This window comes from Candoia aspera, chromosome 15, assembly GCF_035149785.1.
Source record: "Candoia aspera isolate rCanAsp1 chromosome 15, rCanAsp1.hap2, whole genome shotgun sequence".
NCBI lineage: Eukaryota > Metazoa > Chordata > Lepidosauria > Squamata > Boidae > Candoia > Candoia aspera.
Genome location: NC_086167.1, coordinates 2,327,449 through 2,352,805, shown reverse-complemented (window position 1 = coordinate 2,352,805; position 25,357 = coordinate 2,327,449). Strand labels below are relative to the sequence as shown.

General features: G+C 43.7%; 1 protein-coding gene across 1 annotated transcript in view; it reads right to left on the bottom strand.

The window, feature by feature from the left end:
• Positions 1-2,326: 2,326 nt before the first annotated feature.
• Positions 2,327-25,357, bottom strand: part of SPPL3 (signal peptide peptidase like 3) — an 81,820-nt gene continuing 58,789 nt past the window's right edge. The window contains exons 3-11 of the mRNA XM_063315346.1: positions 23,790-23,878; positions 21,697-21,816; positions 20,522-20,600; positions 18,229-18,341; positions 11,349-11,455; positions 9,746-9,909; positions 9,324-9,523; positions 7,090-7,199; positions 2,327-3,589 (exon numbers count right to left, since the gene is read on the bottom strand). Coding sequence (XP_063171416.1) covers positions 3,518-3,589; positions 7,090-7,199; positions 9,324-9,523; positions 9,746-9,909; positions 11,349-11,455; positions 18,229-18,341; positions 20,522-20,600; positions 21,697-21,816; positions 23,790-23,878 — 1,054 coding nt within the window. The 3' untranslated portion in view covers positions 2,327-3,517. The remainder of the gene's footprint in view (positions 3,590-7,089; positions 7,200-9,323; positions 9,524-9,745; positions 9,910-11,348; positions 11,456-18,228; positions 18,342-20,521; positions 20,601-21,696; positions 21,817-23,789; positions 23,879-25,357) is intronic.

Below are 25,357 nucleotides of genomic sequence, written 5' to 3'. Positions count from 1 at the left end.
AAATTGGAAGCTTCTTCTATTTCTTTTTGTTCTTTCTGCACTTTTTTTTTTCTTTCTTCTTTCTTTGCTCCTTTTACTTTTTATTTGTTTTTATGTTCTTTGTAAAACTTTTAATGAAATTTATTTTAAAAATTATAAAACATTTTTAAATGGATTTGAAGAAACCAGGCACTGATAATCAGTGCCTCAATTACATATAATTTCTACACATCTCGTTAAATAAATTAGAACCACAAGCACAAATTAATATATACTTTATAAGATGCTGGGATGTTAATTATAGTACAATTATAGCATCCACTTTGGAGCTGCGTTTTTTAATGGACTTGTAAAAATATGACTTCTAAAAAGTATGGTTTAAAAATATGCATACATTGGGAATATTTCATAGAAAGGCATGGTCTGAGCAGAGCAAAACAAACATCGCACATGCGCTTCACGCACAGCTGAAAATTCTGGTCACTGTAACCCAACGCATCTCCAGGACCTCAAGTGAGGAAGGCCAGTTTATACAGAGAGACCCCGACCCTGTGCAGGCCTCCTGCTGCTTCCAGGCCTTTCAACGTGTTCCTGCCCAGAGTGGGCAGGCTGCCTTCTGCGTGCCAGTCCCCTGCCCAGTGGAGCTGGTCCAGGAAGGCCCGACAAAGGACCACCGAGGCTTCCAAGCGTTCCTGAGACTCTCGCGTAACCTGCTTCTTACAACAATTCTCCATGGAAATGGGTAAACTCTCCTAGGAGCACCAAAAATGTTTTTAAGACAAGGAGTGATTACATCAAACTGTCCTTTAGTTGATAACAAGAAAATTAACTCTGACAATCGAAAAATGACTGAAAGTGACAAGAACTTTCAACTGAAAAAAATCTCTTGGGATCTAGGAGTTTCAAAAGTCAAGCACAGCAGCCCAAGATGCTACCCGCTCCCTCCTCTGCCACACCCACAAACTCGCACGGTGTCTACCACCAGCCTCCCAAGAGTTGTGTTTGCTACTGCGCTGTAGTTTGGGGGGGGTCTGTGGGAGGAGGGGGTGCAACGATTCAGCATACAAAACTGGGGGACGAGTTTTGTTCCCTTGATAAAAATCTTGCCTGTCTGCAGGTGACCAACCTAAAAGTGTCTTCATTACTGTGTCACATGCATGAACGCACCCACATACATGCTGCTAATGAAAGCTTTTAAGAGAGCCTGTGTTTGGAAGTCAATTCCTACCCTATGAATTCAAATAAATGCAAAATAAACTTTCATTTAATGGTGGTTCCTTTTCCAAAGGTCTGTGCTCTTCAAATAGTAAAATTGCAAAAACAAGCTTGCATACATAAGATTGAAGAACAACAACTAAAGGGCAAGCAAGCAAACATCAAGATAAAGCAGACTTCAATCTGATGAGTCTAGTGTGAGAAACGTGCAGATATTCTTAGGAGCAATTCCAACTAGCCAAGCAAACCAAACTGTGAGACTTCAATACACAGTACAAAAGCTAGATTTGTCTGGAAATTAAAGTAGTCCGGAATTTGTCTGGAAGAAAACTATGGCAAAAATTTCAACATGCTTCAGACAGACTGCTTGACCAGTGCTCTGTGTAAAGAAAACAGAAGCAACCATCTTTATGAAGTCAAGCAGATCTTAGTCTGATCAGGGCCTGGATGGAAGTAAGGTTGCCTGGAGTTCCAGGATGGAGAAAAGATGGAATATACATGCAGAAAAGAAATCAAAAGGGGCTCCCTTAGTTTAAGAACTTGCGATCCCGTATCACTTCTCAAGGTGTCTTCTAACCTGTAAACATGGATGAGCTCTATTGGATCAGAGTGAATGGTGTCCACAATGCTATTTCCTGCAGATGCCCAACCAGATGCTTCTGGGAAGGACTCAAGTTGGACGTGAAGACAACAGTTTTGGGGAACTCAGAAAGGAAATGATGAGGGAGAGTAGCATGTAAGGAGATGACTGTCCAGGTAGGACCGAACGACAAAGACCACCTCAGGTCCAACTCCTGAAAAGCAAGCCTAAGAAAGGCATGTTACCTACTGAGATTTGAAATTTTATAGGCACAGACCTTTCAAATAGAAAACCAGAAACTTTCCTTTTGATCAAAAAGAGATTGTTATCCTGGGAAACTTTGAAACAGCTGATCTGTCACAGTTAACACAACAGAACCTGGACAATTTGTTTAGAAAAGTCCTTGTTTTAAGAGACTCCCAGGTACAAAGTAGTTATCATAAACGTTGACCAATCACAACAGCAGAGGAAGGGGTCTCCCCCTTTAAACACTGGGTAATGGGGGGAAATACAACACACTAATGAAACAATGCAAAAGAAATTACCAAAAAATAGAAAATAGAAAAAATGTATTTACAAGTCATACATTACTATGATCAGAACACACAAAGACAACAGCTGCTATAATACATGCATTAGGTCAAGAAAAGAGCTACTAAAAACTGTAATGGACAAGTTGTAAAAAACAAACCCACAAACAAAAAGGGGCAGGAAGGAAAAGGCTTCGGCTTTCTTCCTCCCCTAAGTTTGCTACATTGATTGCAAATCAAAAAATCCCCTAAAATCCAGGAGGACACTCAGTACAACATACTACACCTTTAAAAAAAAACAAACCTGAAGCTTCACTCATGGAGGGGAACAAGGAGAGGCATCAGCCCATTTGCAGATCCATATACAAGAAAGCCATTGTCAACTGCTCTACATGCTAAAAATTACAGCAAGCCCCTGTCAGCTACAAAGCATGATCCTAGCAGATTTTACCCTTGCAGTGTGGGGTGTATGTGCGTGTCTGTGTGTGTGCATGCCTGTATGGATGTATAAAAGGAGGAGTATAGGGGTGTGTGTGTGTGTGTGTGTGCGTGTGTGTGTGTGTGGGTGGGTGGGTGTGGTGCTCTTATTCACTGCATTATGATATCAGGGTGGAAATGTAACTTGTTACAACAAAGTTTTTATCTGGTGTACTGCGAGAAGTCACTCAATGTCTGTGGATTTCAAAGCTCACCTCACACCACAGAAAAATAAATGGAAAAGGAAAAAAAGAGTACAGTGAGAGAAGAAATTCTGTCTCAGTTCTTTCTGAAACTGGAGTCCAACAGAAAAACGGGTTCCAAAGTACTGGTGGGGTTTTCCAAGAAACTCCAAGTGCTGTGGCCATTTTTCCTTGTAGTGTTCACAAGTCCCTCAACGACTCTGTGCCGTTTTCTGATAAAGTCTGTCTCCTCCTCCCCTTGGGAACACCGGATGGCCTGGCACTATCTGTAAACAGGAGAGGGAGGAGGGAGGGAAGGGCGCCGGGCGGGGGCTGTCACGGCGAACCGCCTCCAGTGGCAAGGAGGAAGGGAGGCTGGAGAAGGAGCCCCCCGGCGTCACGCTCTCTCCTCCGCGTAGCACAGCACGTCCATCTGTACAAGTTCCGCAAACTGGCAATTCTCCTAAGTACCAGCCCAGCCGCAGGCACGGACAACCACGCTGTGAGCGAAAAAAGGGACCAGGCAGACGTTCGGCCGCTTTCCACCCATTCCATCATACCTCCAAGAAACGCGAGCTGCTGGACTTTGAGTGGAACGGTTCCGACCACATGCGACGCAGGTCACCCTAGAAAGAGGTCAGAGGAGAAAGGAGGTGGCGGGGCCTGGCTGGCCGGCGGACATGGGAAGGACCGGGCGCCAAACCCCTGGCCTGCTGTCCTTGGGGCACCTTGGCTATAGAACGAGCGGAAGCAAGGCGGGAGAGCGGAAGGCGCCGGAGGAGCATCGTAGGAGCTACGCTGAGGATTCTGACCGGCAGGATGCCACCCAGGCATCGCCCGGGCTCCACCTGCGACAATTCCACCTTTACAGCAGCCTTCTACTGAGCCTTCTAATTCTGCCACCCTGGCTCAGCTGGTAAATCCTCCACTGGATGACTGATCTCCGGACTCGGGGCTCACACTACTCAAATGCAATCCAAGTAGTTCCTTTCGTTAGGAGGACTGGCTGAAGAAGCTGTGTTTTAACCGAGGAAAAACAATTACCTGCTTTTTCACTGTGAATGCAGGACCTGGCATTTCCCCATCAAAATCAAAAGCCGGCCACTAGCGTTTGAAAACTGTCATCCTTTGAAGACATTCTCCTCCTGAACCCAGGCACCCCGGCTCTCAGCCTGCTTCTTGTCCCAGTTCAAAGTACTGATGCCTAACTGTAAAGCCCTCCGCAGCTTAGACTCATGGGCAGCTAAAGGAGGGTCCATACCCTGCCTGGAGACCCTACTTTTCTAGAAATAGACTAGAGGACAACGCGGCCTCCTCAGTGATGTCACCCAACCTACAGAAGGCTGTCCTAACACGCTGGGGTAACTATAGTAACTATAGTGTGAGGCAAACAATCGCTAAATTTCAGGCAAGCAGGAGTCTAGCAGGGAATTCAATTAGGAGGGGAAAGAGGAAGGAAGGAAGGAGTGGAAGAACCAAGCGGAGGGAGTGAGTGCCGACTGAGCATTCCAGACTGCTTGCTGTTTCCTGGGTGCTGCTGACTGCCCACTGTGTATAATTGGAGCGCTGCTTTCTGTTGACCTAGCTGAGGCAGCCACAGAAGACATATAAGGAAGCCAGCTCCCAAGAAAGTGAGCTCACTGAGCAAACACACTGGAAGAAAAATGAAAGTTCAGCTGAAGAGGGAAAAGAGAAAAGGGAGTAGAAGAAACAAGGACAGGGAGAGATTACTGAGCTGTGTCTTGACTGCTGCTAATTGCATTGTACTGCTGAATGCCCACTGGAGGTGCTGGCTACTGACCTAGCTGAGGCAGTTTCAGATGACATATAAGGAAGTTCCCTAGACAGCAAGCTCACTGAGTAAGCAAGTAGGACTTTGGCAGATCAAGGAGGAGGCACTTTTGTCTTGTGGTTGCTGTTCATCAGAGGAGTAACAACTGAAGTCAGCAGGGAAGCTGACAGGAAATTGCAAGTCCCAGGTGGCTCACAAGCAGGCTGGCAGGTAGGTAAGTGGCTGCTGCTGAGTGGGGGAGGGCACGTGGGGGTGTGCAAGGGGCCAGAACGGTGGGAGCATGGCGGGGCTTAGGGTGGCTGCTGCCAGGGTGACTTGCGACCTTCCCTGTCGGCTTCCCCACTGACTTTGCTTGTGGGAAGCCGGCAGGAAAGATCGCAAATGGCGATCACATGACTGTGGGACATTGTAAGCGCAAGCCGGTTGCCAAGCACCCAGATCACGATCACGTGACCACAGGGGTGCTGCGACAGCCAGAACATTTTGTAAGTACCACTCGTTCGGTACTGTCATAACTTCAAATGGTTACTGAACGAGTGGTCGTTAACCGAGGACTACCTGTACTTCACATAAAACAAATGATACAGAACTTAAGGTCCTGCAAGGGATTATTCTGAGCAGGAAGGTGAAAGAGGTGAAGGCACAGGGGATTTTTTCCCCTTTATTCCTTCCTACCGAAGGATGTGGCCCAGGAAGGGAGAAAAGAATAGAGCCACTGGCTGTGCAGATGGTCCCAACCGTAAACAGCTTGGACCCTTTCATGATAGGACACGTTTCTGAGATCAGGGGCTCCTGGCAAGAGATTGACTTGGAAGAATATCTTTGAAAGGCACCTTGCAAACCTGAACCAGGGGGCCAAAACCGAATCCTGTGTGGAGGCGAAGAGAGAGAGCAGAATATAATGCAGCAAAAGTGCTGGGAATGGGCATGGGCAGAGATGCATGGGATGTGAAGGCTCCAGTGGGAAGCGCATTCAGGTTCTGTGACTCAAGGACTCCAATTCCAAATGCACAGAATATGGGGAGCAAGGACTAGAAGCTTTAATGCAGGAACGTGAACAAGACTTAGGAGGCATCACTGAAGCAAAACTCAAGGGTGGAATGCAAGGACTGAAGGGCAGAACTTACTCAAAAGGGATAGAGCATATAAAAGAGGAGAAGGAGAAGCATTATAAGAAAGGGAAGTGCATACATGTACAGAGATCCAAACTTTCAGTCAAGAGCATTCTGGGTAAGAATACAAGAAGAGGGAAACAAAACATGGTGGGGATTGTGGGGATGTGCTATCGACCACAAAGCCAAGGAAATGATCTGAATACTGTCCTCCTGGACCAAGAAACAGAACTTCCAGGAGGAGAGACAGGAATAATGGGAGATTTCAATTATTTGCCCTTCTGCTGGAAAACTAGCTCATGCATGATTGCAAAGTCCTTAAAATTCCTCAGTGGTCTTGCTGACTTTTGTTTTCCAGAAGGCTAAAGAAAAGGGTGTGGCTTCTCCTTGATCTGATCCTAATCAAAAGGAAGAGCTGGCTGACGATGAAAAAGCAGTGGAAACCCTGGCAGAAATGACCACACCATTGTGGGGTTCAAAATATCACAGAAATGGGAATCAATTCTCCAAACCTTCCTTTAGAGGCCTTCAGCTGGAAGGGACAAAATTTTAATCCCAAATCCATCATTTCCAAAGCAGTCCAGTCAGTCAATGTAATTTGCCCAATGTGCATAATTACATGTGTCACATTTCATGTCATTTGCATCAATCATGTATTTGTATACGTTGACACAAATGAGATAAAAAGATTAATCCTGTAACCACCAAATGATTTTAGTTATGCCAATTTGGACTACGTGCCTACGTGTCTTCCTGTTGGAATGGCATGGCCCTAAAGGCAGCTTGTAATTATTCTGAATTAGTTATATTTTCTTGTATTGACTTTTATTATTATACACTGCAGTGTTACTGTAAGCCATCCTGAAAAATGATTCAAGAAGGAAGTAGAGAGATTGAACATTTATGCATTATTTGCAGAGTTAACTTTTTCAGCCAGTAAGCAACTACCAAGCAATTTCATGCATTAGTGAAGGCAGATTTTTAAAAATTACAATTAAAAACAAACAAAACATCTGATTTAAGGTAACTGTGCACAAACCCCTGTGGGCTTGTTCTTCCTTTTTAGGGCAGGTCCTACAGTGCCCAGAGAGGCCCCACTGCTGGCCCTTCTGGGAATCGGCTGCCCTCTGCGGCTCTGGGCCAGACTCCCCCGGACAGGTCTCTCTGGGGGGCGTGGGGGGTGGCGGCAGCCTGGAGCCTGGTCTTCATCCTGCCCTCTTACCTTTAAGTAGGCCATAGTGAGGAGCGGCAGCAAGGTGAAGGGCACCAGGTACAGCAGCGCCGGCTGGGCTGCCCGGTGGATGCGCGATGCCACTGTCGCTGTTAAGAGCCCTATGAAGGAAGGCAAGACAATTCACTGGGGCTGCCAACCAAAGCGAGGGGCTTCTTCTCCCTTCTTGTGAGATGGGTGGCCATGTAGATTGGATGGATGGATGGATGGATGGAGATGCTGTTGCTCATTCTGACTCATCAGCCTCAACCCCAGGAGACTATCCCTAGAAGGCACTGGGGAGAAGAAAAGATTTCTCTTTGCACTAACCTTTGCTCACTCTGCTTTGGTGAATTTCCCAGCAGAATTATTTCTAAACCACCCAAGTCCATGAATTATCTGTGTGGCTGCTCTGCAACCACACAGGATGCCCGCTGCATGCTTGTCCCAAGAGGCCCTGAGCTCCTCACTCCTTCCTTGCCTCCACTCAACCTAAACTTCATGTTGTTGTTACAACAAAACCAAAGATGAATTCTGTAATTCTGCTGCAAACAAGTATCCAGCTATGCCTGGGCTTTCTTGACCCTGACTCTAGATCTTAGGAAGCACTTCTGGCTAAGATGGAGATGTGAGGAAGTGTGACTTGCAATAGCTCCTTGGAGAAAAAACTTCATTCTTCTGGCTAATTTTATGTCAGAGGAAGTGATTAAAGCCTATTTCAGAGAGAAAAAAGTTAGGGGAGTTGACCCAACCTGACCTCAGAAGATGATGATGTCACTGAAATAAGTATTAAAGTACTTCTGGAAAATGCCAATTAAAAACCAAAAAGCTTCTGAGAGCTCATAGTGGCTCCAGGACTGTACATTTCTCAGCCAGTTAGCCTGTATGTATACGCTAAAGCAAATTAAAACACAGAGCTATATTTTAGAAAACCTTATGTTTAGAAAAAGTTTTAACAAAACCTTCAGGTTGCCGTACCTCACGAAGGCCATTACTCTGTTTGGAACATACAGCCTAAAGCCTGTTCCCAGTTTGGCTGAAAGGTTTGCAAAGGACACTCCCCTCGGACTCTAAGTCGGCTGATGTGGTCATACCAGACCTCAGTCCAGGTCTTTTCAGGAAATGGCCTGTTTTTCCACAATCAACTACCAGGCAAGTGCTGAGCCTCAGGCATCAAACCAGTTCACTCTGCAGAGCTCCATTTGTAACCCATCACCATTAAAAGAAGAAAAAAAAAACTAGCCTGCAGAAATACAAAACCTACTACTTCCACAGTGTTTGTGTTCTGTGCTGCGCTTTCCTTTCAGATTCCCACCTTTTCCCAAAACCCTTTAAATTGTCTGCCCCTCTTCCACTCAAGCTCACAATGAACGGCCTCCTGCCTACTCTGGCCAACTGACTGCAGCTGTGAGCGGCCAAGGAGGGAGGCCCAGCGGCTGACCCAGATGGGGCCACCCTCACCGGCCAGCATCAACTCTGGGTTGAAAACGGACAGTTTACAATTACAAAGAAGTTATCTGGCAATTACACAGTGGTCTGAAGACTCTGCCCCTCTTTCTGCATCTGAACTGCCAGGAGTCCCACCTGGAAACCATTTGGAGATCCGCACTGCATGTATTATGTCTATGAGAGCCAGTTTGGTGCAGTGGTGAAGGCACCAGGCTGGAAACTGGGAGGCCGTGAGTTCCAGTCCTGCCTTAGGCATGAAGCCAGCTGGGTGACCCTGGGCCAGTCCCTCTTTCTCAGCCCTGGGAAGGAGGCAATGGCAAACCACTTCTGAAAGACCTTGCCAAGAAAACTGCAGGGACTTGTCCAGGCAATGGCCAGGAGTCAAAAACTAACATACAAAAACACATACATACATACATACATAATAGTTTATATGTTTAATTCCCCATTTACCCCTACTTCTACATAAACTGCGTCAATAAGTTAATCGTATAACATGAATACGTAAAGTAAGTTTGATTAGTATATAAGAATTTTAAGAATTTGCACTTCCTTTTTCTTTGTGCATAAAAATAGGACTTTGGACAGAATCATAAACCATTCCAAATTATGAGCAACAGCAAACCTGAATGAATGGTTTGCAAGAGCTTCAGGAAAATACCACAGAAACTGTTAAGAGTTTTGTAAGGAAAGCATTTGTTACTCTTTCCATGGAGAGAGCCAATGAACATCACACCCACACACACACGTACATTTCATGGTTGTCATAGCCCTTTCTAGTTGTCCTTTCCTCTTACCTACAAAGTATCCAATGAGAGTGCAATGGAAGTAGGAGACCTTTTGCATCCGGCCAGAAATATTCCCAGGACCTGGTGTGCCACAGGAATCACCGTTAGCTTGCTTTTTGTAGTTGTCGTAACGCAGAACAAAGCAAAGCAGGAGGCCTGGCATCACAATGTCTCCAATTCCCAGCATGGAAAAATGACTGCCTGTGGAACTTCAAAAGAACAAGCAGCGTTAGCCCCCCGCCAGCACCGGCCCTTCCCCCTCAGCCAGCATCAGCAGTACATGGACCAGATAAGCCAGGCTGGCTAATGGAAAGCTGGTCCTAACTACGCCCTCCCAGTTAGGTTCCCTATTTTATAAGAGCAATTATATCACAAAACCAGTTTCCAAAGTTGAAAAGTGAAGGACAGGAAATAAAGAAACTTAATCCTACCTTGGAAAGACAAGTTTACCAGGCAGTGACAAGCGGGGGACATCTCGACCAACATTGGGTCCAAGGTGAAGCTTCCGAGATAAAACATCAAGAGGGTTATCTGCCGGCTGTGTGGCCACTTTCACCATAACATTGCTATTGAAGATGTAGGCAGAAAAGAAGACCTGGAGAGAGGGAAGAGCGAGTTGGAAGGGTTTCCAAAAATTCCACCCCCATCAACCAACCTGAGACCCACAGCAGTCACAAAGACCAAGACAGGGAAGCAAAACAAGGGTTTGCAGATGTGTTCGCCCGGTCTCAATAACCTGACCTAGCAGCCTGGTGGCCAGTGAGAAAGACACACACCAGTGTTTTGTGGTCGAGTTAAACAGTGACACCTTTGTCCATTTGCACCATTCAGCTCTACCTATGACTTGGCAGCCCTTCCTTATAAAAAGAACTGAACTAGACAGCAGTGAACAAGGAAACGGGCGGCATGTCCAAGTTGGCTACCTTTCTTCTGTGAGGAACCCTGAAAAACTCAATAGCAAACTAGGGACTGTGCCAGGTATTTCACTCTAAAATAACCAGTCCCTCTTGAAGGTCTGCCCAGGTAATAAGTGGCATCTGCCCTCTTCGGGCATTAATTGCTGATGTTGCTTGAGTCGGAAGATTTGGTTCCTGGAAGGTGAGGCCTGCCCGCTCACAGTGGCCCTAGGGTCTAGGAAAGAGAGCAAGGAAGATGACCTTGATGGAAATGTGCAGGGACTATGACCTAAGCAAAGGGGGCCGAAGCATTTTTAAGTCCAGAACAATCAGAAGGGTTTCAGGCAGACGGGGCCCTAACTCACTGAGGAGGAGGAGGAGGAACAGCACAATCAGACATGCAAGATTCTGTTCTTACAGCCAATCTCAATAAAAAGTAGTTTTAGCTGTCGTGTGATTTCCTGGCCTGCTCTGCCTAGTGGGGCTGAACGGCAACGACTCATTGGTCATGTCCTGCAAGCATGAAAAGGAGCAGCTACCAAAGGGCTGGTCAAGTGATGTTTTAATATTACTGTTTCCCCACCCAGAAGCTCCAACAGATTCCCTTCCGTGAAGTCCCAGCTGCTGATACTGTGTGCCTAATCTGGTCTTCCAAGCTCAAAGGAAAGAATAAAAGAATACACGGAAGAGCAAGTGTTTACTTTAATTCTAAAGTATTTTAGATTTTCGTGGCGAGCCTAGTTTATGACGTAAATCATATAGCCACTATTTATTTCCAAAACTCTGAAGGGCGTTAAGTTGTATATTTAGCCTCCTAATGAAGCGTGCAGAGACTTCCACAGCTTTTCCTTGTTGAAGTGAATATGAGAGCCCAGAGGAATGTATACAGAAAAAAAACGTATTTTATATAAAAGAAAAGGCATTTTGGAAAGTCACAGTTGATAAATGCAAAAACACACTGACATATAATGCCTAGGTGCCTTAAACAACACTCCAGTGAAAATAGCTTGTGATGTCAAGTTCTGCAAGCCAATTTCCAATGCTGGAAGAATACTGTGCTTGCGGTAACAGATATATAGATATATAGATATAGATATAGATATATGAATAAATATAGATATATTTTTAAAAAACTCACCCAAAAGACATCATAAATTAACAGCCCCGACAGCAGCAGACAGGAGACCTTAAGGCTCGGCAGCCGGACAAAGGCAATCATCGCAACACAGAGGCCCATTGCCAGAGCTGCAAAGAGGAAATGCAATCAGAGCTGCGTTATCAGGCAGGACAACTGGCACTGGTGAAAGCAGATCTTTAGTGGAGCAAGAACCCTGGTGGTCTCGGGCAGCAACATGGCAAGGCAGCAAGGTGGTGTGGCTGTTGAACCAGGAGCAGGGAACCCGGGCACAGAAACTCCCTGGGGGCTTTTGGGTCAGGCACCCTCTCCCAGACCCACCCACCTCATGGGAAAACTGGAGGAAGGAACACTCGGGTAGGCTGCCTTGAGCATGAAACATGAGGTAGGCAGCGTAGGAAACAAACTTCAGATGAAAGCAACAACTGAGACATCAAGTTCAGAACTGGGGACGTTGATCAGGATCTACTCAACGCCTCACTTGCCGGCATTCCTCTAGTTTCATGCTGCAGCTGTTCGACAGTTGAAAATGTCAACAGCCAACTCTTAGACAAAACTGTGTCTTCTCATGAACTGCTGTCAAAGAGGCGATTAAACAGAAGGCCCCCCGGCCCTCGCTGGGCCCCAGCTCCGGCCTCCTCTTCGCTCGCACCGACCCGTCTCTCCTCGCCAGCCCCACCTGAGGGCAGCCCTGCTGTTCGGCCCCCAAACAGGGCTGCCTGTTTGGGAAGAGCGGGTGGTGCGGCCACAAAAGCCCCGCTCGTCTCCTTCCCAGGCAGCCCAGCTCCAAAAGAGGAAGCAGAGGCAACTGGCGAGGACCTTCCCAGGAGGGCATTTCTGCTGCGGTGGCATCCGCCTGGCCTGGCAGCTCCTCTCAAAAGTGCTGGGTACCAGGCCACTCCCCTGCTTCTTTTCTAGGGGCTTTAACCTTTTTCCCCCTTTGGTGGTGCAACTAATCTTGGGAAAACAAAAATGACTTGCCGTGACTTGTATAAAACATAGTTTAGTCAAGACAAGCATGGTTAACTGCTGACGAACCAAGTGCATCCCTAAGGCCCCATCCCTGATGCCTATGCAACCCGAGTCCCTAGACACGCCCACAGTTGCCTCCAACAGGCAGGAAATTCTACCATCCCACACACCTTCGTTCAAGCTTATTTTAATAGTCTGTCAATCTAGGAAGCTTCCCAGTTGTGCAAACGGCTTGTGGAAAATACACTTTTTCATTACTTATTAAGTTGCAGAGGGTTTCCTTGAGTCAGGATGATGTTTTAAACAACCTTAAATACTTCAATTGAGAACCAGGCCTTCCAGAATCCCCTAAGAACAAGACAAGCTGCTGGTTCAACACTTTCAAAATGAATTTTAAATCCCACTCTCAATGTTAGCAATTCTCTCGCACAAATCTTCTATTTCTCCAGTTTTGGCTTTTGCCACTTTGCAAGCCAAACATTTAAATCTGTAATCTTTGCAACCAAGTAATTCCCAACTGCTAATGTATTTCGGCACTTTCAAGTAGACTATACTAGAAAAACCCAAGTAGGATGAAGAGGATGAAGGCCATCCTAGCTAATCCCTTGCTTTATGCACAAAATCAGCCAGCCAGTGCATCTTAAAGAGGCACCTATCTAGCCTCTGCTTGAAGATTTGCAGCAATGGGCAAATGGCTCCACTGTGAGGCTCCTCATGACGTGGAAGGTTCTCATGGTTTCCAACTTTCAGAACCGGTTAACAGGTTCTTGGTCTTTATGGGACACTACAAGAATCTGTCCCATAAAATGTGATCTACACCCTTGGCCTTCTGTTCACTAGACTAAAGCCAGACAGTTATTTCACCCCTTCTCATAAAACTTGCCTTCTGTACTGCTCACTATCTTTATCTTCATCCCCTGTGTTCATTTAAATTGGTCTACACCAGGGTTTCTCAACCAGGGCTCCGTGGCACCCTAGGCTTCCGCGAGAGATCACAATTTATTAAAAAAATTATTTCAAATTTGGGCAACTTGACTTCAAAGAGGTAAATTTCATTCTTTATTTTTAGTTTAAGAACACCGTTAATGCATATAGACAGGCCTACCCACGAAACAAATAGAATAATTTTCTAACTTCCGGCCTATACTTGAGCCTGAATGGGCAGGGGTTCCCCGAGGCCTGAGAAATATTTCAAGGGCTCCTCCAGGGTCAGAAAGTTGAGAAAGGCTGGCCTACACTGTTTTTAAAGTGCAGCAGTGGGAACCAGAAGAGATACAATTACAAGGTATTTATCTTTGTTTATAAAATTGTACAATGCCTTCAACACGCAGAAAACAAATTAACATTATATACTGATTGAAGGAAATGCACATAATTCAGAGTTTCAGTAATCTGAAATTGAGAGTTTATTCAAAGGGATTTGGGATGTGCTATCAACCACGAAGCCAAGTAGAACTACATAATGTGTTCCTGGACAAAAGAACAGAACTTTCCCAGGAATAATGGGAGATTTCAATTATTTGCCCATCTGTTGGAAAACTAGCTCATACATGATTGCAAAGTCCTTTAAATTCCTCAGTGGTCTTGCTGACTTTTTTTTTCCAAAAGGCTAGAGAAAAGACAAGGGTGTGGCTTCTCCTTGATCTGGTCCTAACAAAAGGAAGAGCTGGCTGACGACGAAAAAGCAGTGGAAACCCTGGCAGAAATGACCACATCATCTTGGGGTTCAAGATATTACAGAAAGAGAAACGGGGGCCTAGTCATATATGCACACTAGATTTCGGAAGAACAAGCAGCTTAGAGGAGTACTAGGCAGAATCCTGTGGACAAAAATCCTCAGGTCAAAGGCAGTGCAAGAGAACTTCTTCTCAAAATTAGGACACTGAAAGTAAGACCGCCCAGAGTCCCCCGATGGGAGGAGATGGGCAGGGACAAATTGAACGAACGAACGAATAAATAAGACTGCACCCCATTCCAAAGAGGAAAAAGACCAGCGGGCAGCTCAGGAACCCACCCTAGACACACAAGGAGCTTTTGACTGAGCTAAGAGCCAACAGGGACAAGGAGGGGAAATGGAAGATGGGTGTAATCCCCACGGAAGCGTATCGGGCGGGGGCTAATTTCGGTAGCCGATATCGGCAGAAAGGAAGTCAGAAACACTGAAGTGCCAAAGGAACATCGGCTCACAAGGGAAGCTGAAAGCAGTAAAAGGGCCTTTTGGCTCCAGCGGCAGTAAAAGCACAGAGCAGGAGGGGGTGGGCCCGCTGCTAGGAGAGGATGGGAAGGTGGGGAGAGGGCAGAATTCCTACTTTGCTCCGTCTTCTCCTCCGGGGAATTGCATTCAAGTGCAGCTGGGTACAGTAAAGAGATGCTTAGGGCTACTGACTGCTGCAGATGGGTCTAGGGCTCCAGGATCAGACCAGTTACATCCCAGAGACATAAAGGAGCCCGTGGGTGCTGCCCTGAAACACTTTTTGGTGGCATCTCAGGCATCACGGAAGAGGGATTTCGTGCCAGAGGATCGGAGAAGGGCAAAAGCGGTCCTTCCTTCAACGGGGGGGGGGGGGGGGGGAGAGCAGATAGCAATACACCATTCAGCTTGATGCTGCTCCTGGGCAGAACTCTGGAACAGATGACTAAGCAGCTGGTTTGTGAGCATTTAGAAAAGAATGCATTGCTTGGCAAAAGCCAGCATGGGTTTACAAAGAATACATTATACCAAACCAACCTGATCTCCTTTTCTGATAGTGACCACTTTAGTGGACCACAGGAATGTGGTACACTCTATGTATTTTAACTTTTGGGAAGTTAAAATACAATAAAGTCTCCCATGTGATTCCAGTAGAGAAGGTGGCAAAATGTAGGATGGGCTATTTTACCAGAAGACAGAACAGAGCTGGTTGAACAATCATATCCGATGAGAGTATGCATCAATGGTTCCATGTCAATCTGGGAAGAGTGGAATAGCACAGGCAACTCTGGCTGAAACATTTTTTAAGTCCAAAACAATGAGATAATATTTGGAAGAAGCTCAGGTAGATACTTCCCTAGTTCACTGAACTATAAGGAGGAGGACGAGGTACAGCATAATCAGACTTGCAAGATTCTGTTATTATAGCCAATCTCAATAAAAGTAGTTTTAGCCTTGATTTCCTGATCTGGTCAACCTAGTGGGGCTGACACCATATTTATAAATGACCTAGACAAGAGGTTGAGCCTTTTGTGGCGCAGAGGGGCAGGCAGCAGTATTGCAACCAAAACTTTCCCCACGATCCGAGTTCGACCCCAGCGGGAGCCGGATTCTCTCTCGGACAGCCAGCTCGGGTCGACTCAGCCTTCCCTCCTTCCGCAGTCAGTAAAATGAGCACCCAGCTTGCTGGGGAAGGTGACAACTGGGGAAGGCAATGGCAAACCACCCCGCTCTGTAGTCTGCCAAGAAAATGTCACAAAAGCGGCATCCCCCCAAAGGGTCAGACATGACTCAGTGCTTGCACAGGGGACCTTTCACCTTTCACACAGACAAGAGGTTAGAAAACATGATTATTAAATTTGCAGCAACAGAAAGCAAATATCTTAGAGAACAAATGAAGAGTCCTACATTTTGGTATGAAAATCAAATGTATGATGGGGGAGGGAACCCTAATTAACAGTTGTACATGCAACAAGGATCTTAGTATCTTGGTGGATCACTAGCTGACCGTGAGTAAATAATGTGAGGCAACTATGAAAAAAAGCAAATGTGATCCTAGGCTGCATCAACAGAAATACAGTGTCAACATCCAGGGAAGTAAGGTTTCCTTTCTGTCTTCCATTGGGCCAGACTGCCTCTAGAATGTTACATTCTATTTTGGGCACGGATTTCGGGAAGGACAATGAGAAGCTGAAGTGTTTTTGGAGGACAGCAAACAAGTCTGTAAGAGGCATGTAAGTCAAAACTGATGGGGAAAGTTTGGAGACACCGGGCACTGCCAGGAGAAAAAAAGACTAAAGGGAAATATGGTCACTGCCTTCAAGTATCTGAAGGGCTGCCATAGAGAAGGTGCGGCAGAATTATTCAGAGTTGTCCAGAATGCAAAATGAGAAACAACGCGTTTAAATTGCAAGGATTTCAGTTGAGTATCAAGAAGATTTTCCTAAATGTTATTTAACAATGGAATGGACTGCCTTGAGAGGTGATGGACTTTCCTTTGCTAGAGCTGTTTAAACATAGGCTGGATGGCCATCAGCTGGGGATGCTGTAGGAGTGGTTACTGCATGGGCAGACAGTTGAACTAGGTGATCTCCAAGGTCCCACCCAACCCTCATGTTCTGTGCTTCTATAACATTACCAATGTGTAGGTGTTTGTTTAGAGATGGTGCATCACTGAATGTGCTGAGAGTAGCTTTCTGCTCACACCCAGTCCTCGTTGTATCAAGTAAGTCCGGACCTGAGGCTTCATCACACAATGTTGAGTATTAGATGAGATAGAAGTGTACAATCAAACAGCAGTATTTACACCGAGAAAAAAGGGGGTGCTCTCAATGCCTGAAATTCTTATTCTCTGATGAAAGAACCAACCAGGCCGAAGAGCTAAGATAAAGAACCAACTCCCAATGGAATACAAAAGCATGCTACACTTCTTCACATTAGCCACGGGTCTCCAGGGGTTATTTTGATGTCAGGATGTTATACCAGCATCAAAAATAAGCCCTCCCAAACTATTTGCCTATAAAAACAAATGACTAGCCAGATGAGGTGGATGAGGGATGGAGAACTGTCTTTCCATCATGCCTATTTATTCCTTATGTTGGGCCCAGAGGAGAGAAAGAACTCACTTGTCTACAGGCAATTTTGATCACTGGTGATCACCAGGATAGTAGTTATACACAGGGTTAAGACATAACTAGCTAGAAATCCAAACCCTGTTCTGAACACAAAGTCACTTAAGTGCTTAATTCAGCTACAGGAGTATAGACAATAAAATGCTGTATCGCAGTCTTTCCTCCAAATTTCTGAAAGCCGAGCCATGCCTTTTTCTGCATCAAAAACTACCACCATCTGGATTTTATATTGTATTTATGTTTATGTCATATTTGTATTTATATTTATTAGAGTAGTTTGTTTTTATTTTTGTTGTAAACCGCCCAGAGTTCCCCCTTTGGGAGGAGATGGGCAGTGGCTAAATTTAATAAATAAATAAATAAAAACGTAGGCACGCTTCATCTTTCTACTCTGAAAATGAAGAATGAAGGCAGCATACCACAAGCACAGCTACTTCTGTCTGTATGAGCTAGAAGGGCATTTTCTGCACGCAGAACTGTGACTGAAGCAAAAGCTTAGCTGGCAGCTCTCCAGAGAAGATTCTGGCTGCCCCTCTGCAGCGAGTAATCCAGGGGTTGTACCTTTACTCAGTATCTGAATCATTTCAGATTCAAAACATCCTTTTTTGATCAATTTGCAAGTGTTTGGAGTTCAGGATAGCATGTCTCAAATAGGGTGCCTCAGACTTGAAACAGGTCTGTGTTTGAAATCCTTTCAGAACAAGTCAAGCAGACCAGTTCCTTCTTGAGAGCTGAACTGGGGCATTTCAAGTTTGAGACAGGCTGTATTCAAAGCGCCTGCCTATCTGTAGATCAGTGCTGGCTGGGCAATTCTGGGAGTTGAAGTCTACATATCCTATAGTTGCCGAGGTTGAGAAACACTGATCTAGATGACCCTACCACACCTAGTGTAGAACAAACAAACAAAACCTGTGAAGGCAGGCATGTGCAGGGATTTTGAAGCCCTTTGAACCCAATTACTTTATTCCAATTCAGGAATGAATCCCATACAGAATACACCATTCCATGGGAAAGGTGAGGCTCTTTGGGAAAAAAATTCAGGAAGGTCTGACCCTTCTCAAGGCACCCAAATCATATATTCTGCACTTACCATCCATGAGAAGCCAATGTCCAGTTAAGACCCAGATAAGGACGAGCATCACAGAGAGAGAGAAAGAGAGCAGCTCAGCAGCAGTGAAACGCCCACAGCAGCCAAAGGAAATCCTGGAAAATATTGCCACAGGTTTGAGGTCCTCTCAAGCAAAATGAGAGAAAAGATCTCCAACTCTCATTTGGGTGGACTCCAAGAGTGCCAGACCGTAAGAAAGGTGTCAAGGTGACAAAAGATCTGTCCCCAAAAACGTGCTAAAGGGAACTCCAAAAGCTCTTTTCAAATCAGCTGTTAGTTTTCTGCCTTTCAGAAACTATCCATGTAAAAGAAGGCATGTAATAAATATGATAGTACGATGATGTCATACTTACAATCTAAAACAAAGTACAATAAAACCCGTACAGGTGGTCCTCACTTAACAATCACAATTGGGACCAGAATGTAGGTCGCTAAGCGAATCCGGACACAATTTTATGACCATTCTTTGCAGTGGTCATTAAGTGAATCACATGGTTGTCAGGTGCACCACACTGTTCCCTATTGATTTTGCTTATTGGAAGCCATCTGGGAAGGCTGAAAATGGCGATCACATGAACCGCAGAACACTGCAACCATTGTAAATGTGAGCTGGTTGCCAAGCTCCAGAATCATGTCCATGTGACTGCGGGGATGCTGTGATGGTCATAAGTGCGAGGAACAGTCACAAGCTGTTTTTTTCACTGCAGTCATAACTCTGGATGGTCACTAAACAAATGGTTGTTAAGTGAGGATTACCTGTAGTAAAACCATTAAAATTACTAGAGCAATTTGTAAGGGTAAACTTAAATGCCCTTTTCTACTTCTCTTGAATTATTTCAGTTTTCAACCAGGTATAAAATAAGCAATAGAAAATTAATCACAAAACTGATGTTGTACACACTGAGCTAGATGTTAATAACATAAAATATATTTGCCATAAAATACCTATGAGACTACAACCTAAACCTATATAATATTGATACTATAAAATAAGAATAAGGCAATTAAGAGCTATAAATAAATCTGTAATTCTAAAGTCTGTAAGCCTCCATAAAATTTTAAAAATCATGTGACTTTAGCTTAGATAATGTGTAATCAAATTTAAAAATGATGCATTACTTAAAAAGGTTTGAAATGACAGATTCACATAGCTGCTAAGATCCAAATACAAAAACAGACTCTTTCTAGCCCAATTAACATTAACTGGATATCAATTCTCGCTGTATTTTACACACTGCCACAGCTGGCTACACTGTAAGTAATAAAAGAATTACTGCCCCAAAATATGGATATGGAACTGGTTTGTACAGCCTGGTAACTTGACAAGTAATGAGTGAATAAGGCTTGTCTCCATTATGCGTGCACAAGAGGAGGGCACATTCCATAGCTTCTCCTTGTCCATTACTAAGAGAAGGGGCTCAATTTCCTCTCCAAAGGAGAGGGTTATTTCAAAGATTCCATCACTGAACCTTCTGCCGTAGGTGGAAGAGAATTTTACCAGCCTGCAGCAATCTGGGGAACAGTTTTATAAGCAGGGCCAGGGAATATGTCATACATCTCCCCCTTGAGGATGGTCTTGAAGGGAACCATTTCAGGAGACAGCACTGATCCAGTTGGTCATATATAGTGGGCTATTTTTTCCATGCCCCTGCCCAAATTAAAAGCCGGTGCTAAATAAGTGTGTAGAGCTGTAGTAGTTATTCTCTCCCTAAAGGTATGGCAACTAAAAGAGAGGGTCTGTTCAGGGTGCCACCTGCTTGTGAAATGAAGGAGGGATGGACCAGAGATGGGCTTTTGGGGTGTGGCCCCAACACTACTGCATATGGTTCCCTGGGGATTGTTCATCTCTTTCCCCTGGACTCCAGGAAGCTCCTGAAACCCTTCTTTCTTAACTGGGCCTTTAATACCTTTGATGTCTAGAGGAGAAGGGTGGCCATTTTTTTATTCAAGTAGTTAACTATTTTTACTTATGCTGTTATATTGTAAGATAGTTTTATAAAATTCTTCTACAAAACAATGTTGTGAGATTGGGTCAGCATAAAAATTAGATGATAGATCTGCTTGTTTCAGTATTATTTGCCCACCAGCAGTGCCCCACATAACCAGGGAAAAGGAGGTCTGGGTTTTCTTTCTCCATCTCTGCACACAGGAGAAGCATGAAAAGCTCCTGCAGAACTCATTGCCGAGTCACTTCATTACTAGCATAGCAACGCCATCCTGTTGAAGCAACCGCAGGAACTACACAGAAGACAAACAAAATTCCTTAATTCCTTACTTGTTTTGAGGTGAACAAGGTCGTGTTAAATACTGGCACATTGGGAGCAGGAGGAAAGCAAAGGCTATTGTCGCAAGGACTAAAGAGAAACAGAAAGAGGAAAAAAATCCCATTAGAGCAGAGTTGCAAAGACATCGGTACAACCCAAGAAAAGCAAACAAACATCCACAACTAACTCAGAGACAGCACATTTTGTCTTTGAAGAGTCCTGCTTTTTGATGAACGATATCAACACCCTCGACACTTGCTATCAAATATATTAGAATCATGAAACAAACACTTTCTTAAAGGGAGAACCACACGTGATGTTTGGCAGAACTCAAAAAACTGTCCCTAATGTACTAGATGCTGTGTTTTTGTAACTGGGCCCGACTTTCAGCATGCTGACTTACAGTGACTCATATGCAACTGGGAAAGCTTAGCAATGTCATCAGCACATTTTGATTCTGATCCTCCCAGTTCTTCTCCACAGCCCCACTGAAAGAAATAGGCACCTGGGACTCTTGCTGGCTTTCTAATTGCTTAAATACAGTTTTGGAAAAAGAGCTTCCTAGCGGATTATGTTTTACTGTTATTTATTTCATTTTAACTGTTTCATTCTAGAGGTTTATTCCCACCAATTTCATGGTGGTTTACCCCCCCCCCCAAAATTACAACAGTAAAAAGGTGAAATTGAATTAATGCAATGCAATTTATATAAAGCAGCATCAAAACATCAGAAGTATAATAAAGACAAAATGACTTTAAAATCAGCAGAAATAGATCAGATCAGGCATGGGTGGGGGTTAGCATTGCTCTGTTAAGTATTACCCAAATCAAGGGTTGACGATTTGGTTCTGCCCAAATATTTCATGCTGCAACTAGGGTTTATGAACTAAATACATTTATTCAACCCTCTTGGATACACATACAAGGCCAACTAGAGCTTTGGCAAACTTTAGACCAGGTTTTTCAAACTGTTCCATGGAATCCTAAGGGTCTCTGAGTGACTAAGGCCAAAAAAAAAAAAGTTCATTCAAATACAGCCAATTTCTATCACTAATGCTGTACTTGGTTTCCAGAAAATCTGTTTTTGGCTAACAGTTTCTGTGGCATGAAAAAGTTTGAAGACCCCCTGCTGTAGCCAACCAGCCAGCCACAAAGACTGTTCTATTTCCAGGATGAGCCCTCCTCACCTGCTGTGCATATTGTAAAAACCACCTGAACTGAGTCAAAGAAGAAGAACATAACCAGGAGAGACACGGATGCCCCAATGGGTAGGAAGAGCGCCTGTGTCGAATCGATGGTCTGGATGCCTACAGGGTAAGATAAAGAGAGGTGACGATTATCTGGCATCCCACAGCATATGCATACAGAACGGCATCAGTCTATGTGGTCCTGGTGCCACACATACAAATAAACTGGAGTGACAAACTAGATGTGCGTGATTTTTAAAACGTAAATAGCAAATGTTGAGAGGGGTGAGAAAGAGGAGATGTAATCGTTATCAAAATCACAGCCCACTGTTACAGTCCCCAAGCGGAAAGAGACCAGTATTCCAGCTTTAGGCCAATGGTACTCTAACTTATTAGAAATAGAAAAAATCACTGATACAATACATAAAATGTAGAGTATCAGACAAAACATCTATTTTAATCCAAACTGGGAAGATTTTATTCACTTTGGTACTCACTCAGAATCCGTTATAAGACATTTGTCCTCAACAATAATGTAGGTTTGGGGAGCTGAAGATGAATGATCATTTTGAAGGGGAGGATTTAAAGAGGGTATCACAATTCAATCTATTCTACTCTATTCAATTATTTGAAGTCCCTGATTATTTTTATTCTAATCTGTTAATCATTATTGTTGTAGTTTTAGTGCTTTTATTTAAAAGTCTAATAATTAAAAAAATAAAAAAACACAGCCCATTCGGAGACAGTTTAATACTTGCACTAACTTGTTTATATATCGTCACCTCTTAACCTGTAAACCTAAAAATATTAAAAATGGAATGAACCCCATTACATTTCTTTCCAAGAAAAGATGCATTGTATTGCATTACTTATAACTTCCAAGATCAGATAAATTTTCTTAAAATATTTCACCTATATTTTATAGACAACAGAATTGCTATTTCAAAATGAAATAATTGTTATTACCATACACTAGTAATGCTGAATTTTATGTTGATCCTATTTGTGCAGGGCAAATATAATTACTACAAGGAAAGAGAGTGAAAGGTTTGCAAAATCTTGATATTAACTTCTACATTTCTTCTTCATGCTAGGTAATATGAATATGTCTTATTTTTTTTACACCTCAACATGCATCTAAAATGTGTTATTCATTACAGTTGGGCCTAGCCATGCAGTAATTTTAAGATTTACTGTCTAGACCACGAACACCAGAAACAGATGACAGAATGCCACTGGACAAACGAGTTACTCTCCCCACTAAGAGAGAGGTTTTCACCGATCTCACAGTCCCAGATGACTTAATTCACAGTCTAGATCCTCCTAAAAACATGTAATCAGGAGCTTCTGAGACTCGTTTTCACTGCAGTTGCTTCAGCAGATGCTGTTCTGAGACTTACACAAGTAAATAACACGTGATTAGTTATCAACTAACTTTACTTCTGACTTTTTATTTGGACTTTGTGACTATTGCCTTCCTTTTTTTATTTCCCCTTTTCCTAAATAAGCTCATTTTTGTATCTTGCTGTATGCTAGTGCTATTTAAAAAGAAATGTCTTACTAAGCTACTCCTTGTCTTATGCTATTGCATAAAACTAAGTTCTGTGTTTGTTTCTCACTTTGGACAAGACATTCTAAAGAACTTTCCTTTTTTACATGCTTTTTTGTAGAGCTGGGCAGAACGGAGGGGTCCTTGAAAAAAGGCCTATGCCCTCCTAACCCAAATGAAAAGATTGGCTGTAGTCAAAAAACACCTTGGGGTGGAACCTATCCTTAATTCTTAGTGGGAAAGACCTACCCCTCTCCAGCAACAGAAGATTTTTAAATGTCTCTTTTTTGTAGAAAGGACACCCAGCTCCCATTTTATTCAGTGGGGCTACACAGAGCTGGATCAGCCTGTTGTGGGAAGAGGCCAGTGCTAATCACAGTCTACTTATTATTCTATTGCAGTGTTTCTCAACCTTGGCAACTTTATGGCTGGCTGGGGAATTCTGGGAGTTGAAGTCCACACGTCTTAAAGTTGCCAACGTTGAGGAACACTGTTCTATTGTCTTCCCTGCTGAAAGCTGGCCTGCTGAAGGAAGCCGTCTTACTGTTATTGGTGCTACTGCCATTGAAGGGCCCAGCGGAGCTGCTGCTGTCCTTTTCCTTGTCTTGATTCTCAAAGTCCATGTTCAGGGACCTGCAGAAAATGATGTGAAAAAAGTGAAAGGTGAAAGGTCCCCTGTGCAAGCACCGAGTCATGTCTGACCCTTCGGGGGGACGCCGCTTTCGCAACTTTTTCTTGGCAGACTGTAGAGCAGGGTGGTTTGCCACGCAGAAAATGAACACATGCAAAATATTTGCTTCGCGTTTGGAAGGGGCATAACTGTTCATAGCTTTGATACCCTTGAATGGAACATCTGTGCAATCAAAATATCTGTTTTCTAATTCATACCGGCTTTTCTAAGTGCCTTACAAAAATAAAATAGTAAATGTAACAACAAAAATCAGTTATGCAGAAAATTGTGAAATATTACTAATGTAAATGCTAGCAATCACAGAATCAAATCTAGCAGCATCATTCATTAAAAAAAATCCTTACACAAAAGAGTTATTTTTGTTTCTATTTAAGATTTGTATCCTTCTGAAGACATTTTTCTAGGTTCACTGTATAGAAAGAGAAGCGAAAAAAATAAGCTAAAATATAATATTAAAACAATATCAATAGTATCAGCTTATACAATCAATATAAAGCCAGTTTCAAGTTTCAGTTTCAGATTCAGTTTCCAGATTCAGTTAGGATCAGTTGTACATTCCTAGGGGGATCATTCTGTAGCTAAGCAACACTAATAAAAAAATATGCTTTTTCTCAGTCCACCTGCAAAACAAGCATATTTCAGATGGCGGCACAACCACCTCTTAACAAACAGGTACCAGAATCCAAGAAGATTTTCGTCAGATCTAGTGCCCACCTATCTAGACTCATAAAATATTTGAAGAGGCATCTGAAATTAGTCTAAATATTTGGCCAAGTTAACAGCACACTTATAAGCACACAGCTGAATTTTGCTACTAAACTGGAGTTTATAATTAAGATTTAGCACCAAATCAAATCAGACATCCTCTGGATGCGATCTCTTCTGATGTTTCATGAAGGTAGAAGATACTGACCAAGTGGTTGCCCTGTAAAGGTCTATGAAGTTGTTCACAGAGAGTTCAAGAGTTTCAGTCTAGCTCTCCAAGCCCTGTTCTTCCTCAGCACCATGAAAGGAACAGAGAACAGGAAAGAGTTCCTTTCCGTAGTCAGGCATTTGTTCTATTGCAGCAGCTCCCATACTGTAGGTGATCTATTGCTTCCCTCACCCTTTTTTGTTTCTCCCAGTTCCTTGAGAAGGGAGACGGTAAGAACTCATTCCTTGGTTTTGCTGAATTCCAGTACATAGCCCAATTCAGCACCCGTCTTGCTTTGCGAGTAAGCTCTTACTTGTTATGTATCCAAAGTGCTATAGGCACCTCTCCAACTAGGTGGGGGTGGTATCAATTTGAATGTTTCCACTAAGCTTTCACTCTTCACCCCAAATGTCTGTGCTGTATTGGGGACTTCAAATATTACCACTTCCCTTTCAACTCCCTTGAAAGGAGTTTGAAGTATAATACCTGGAATTACAGAAATCAGCAT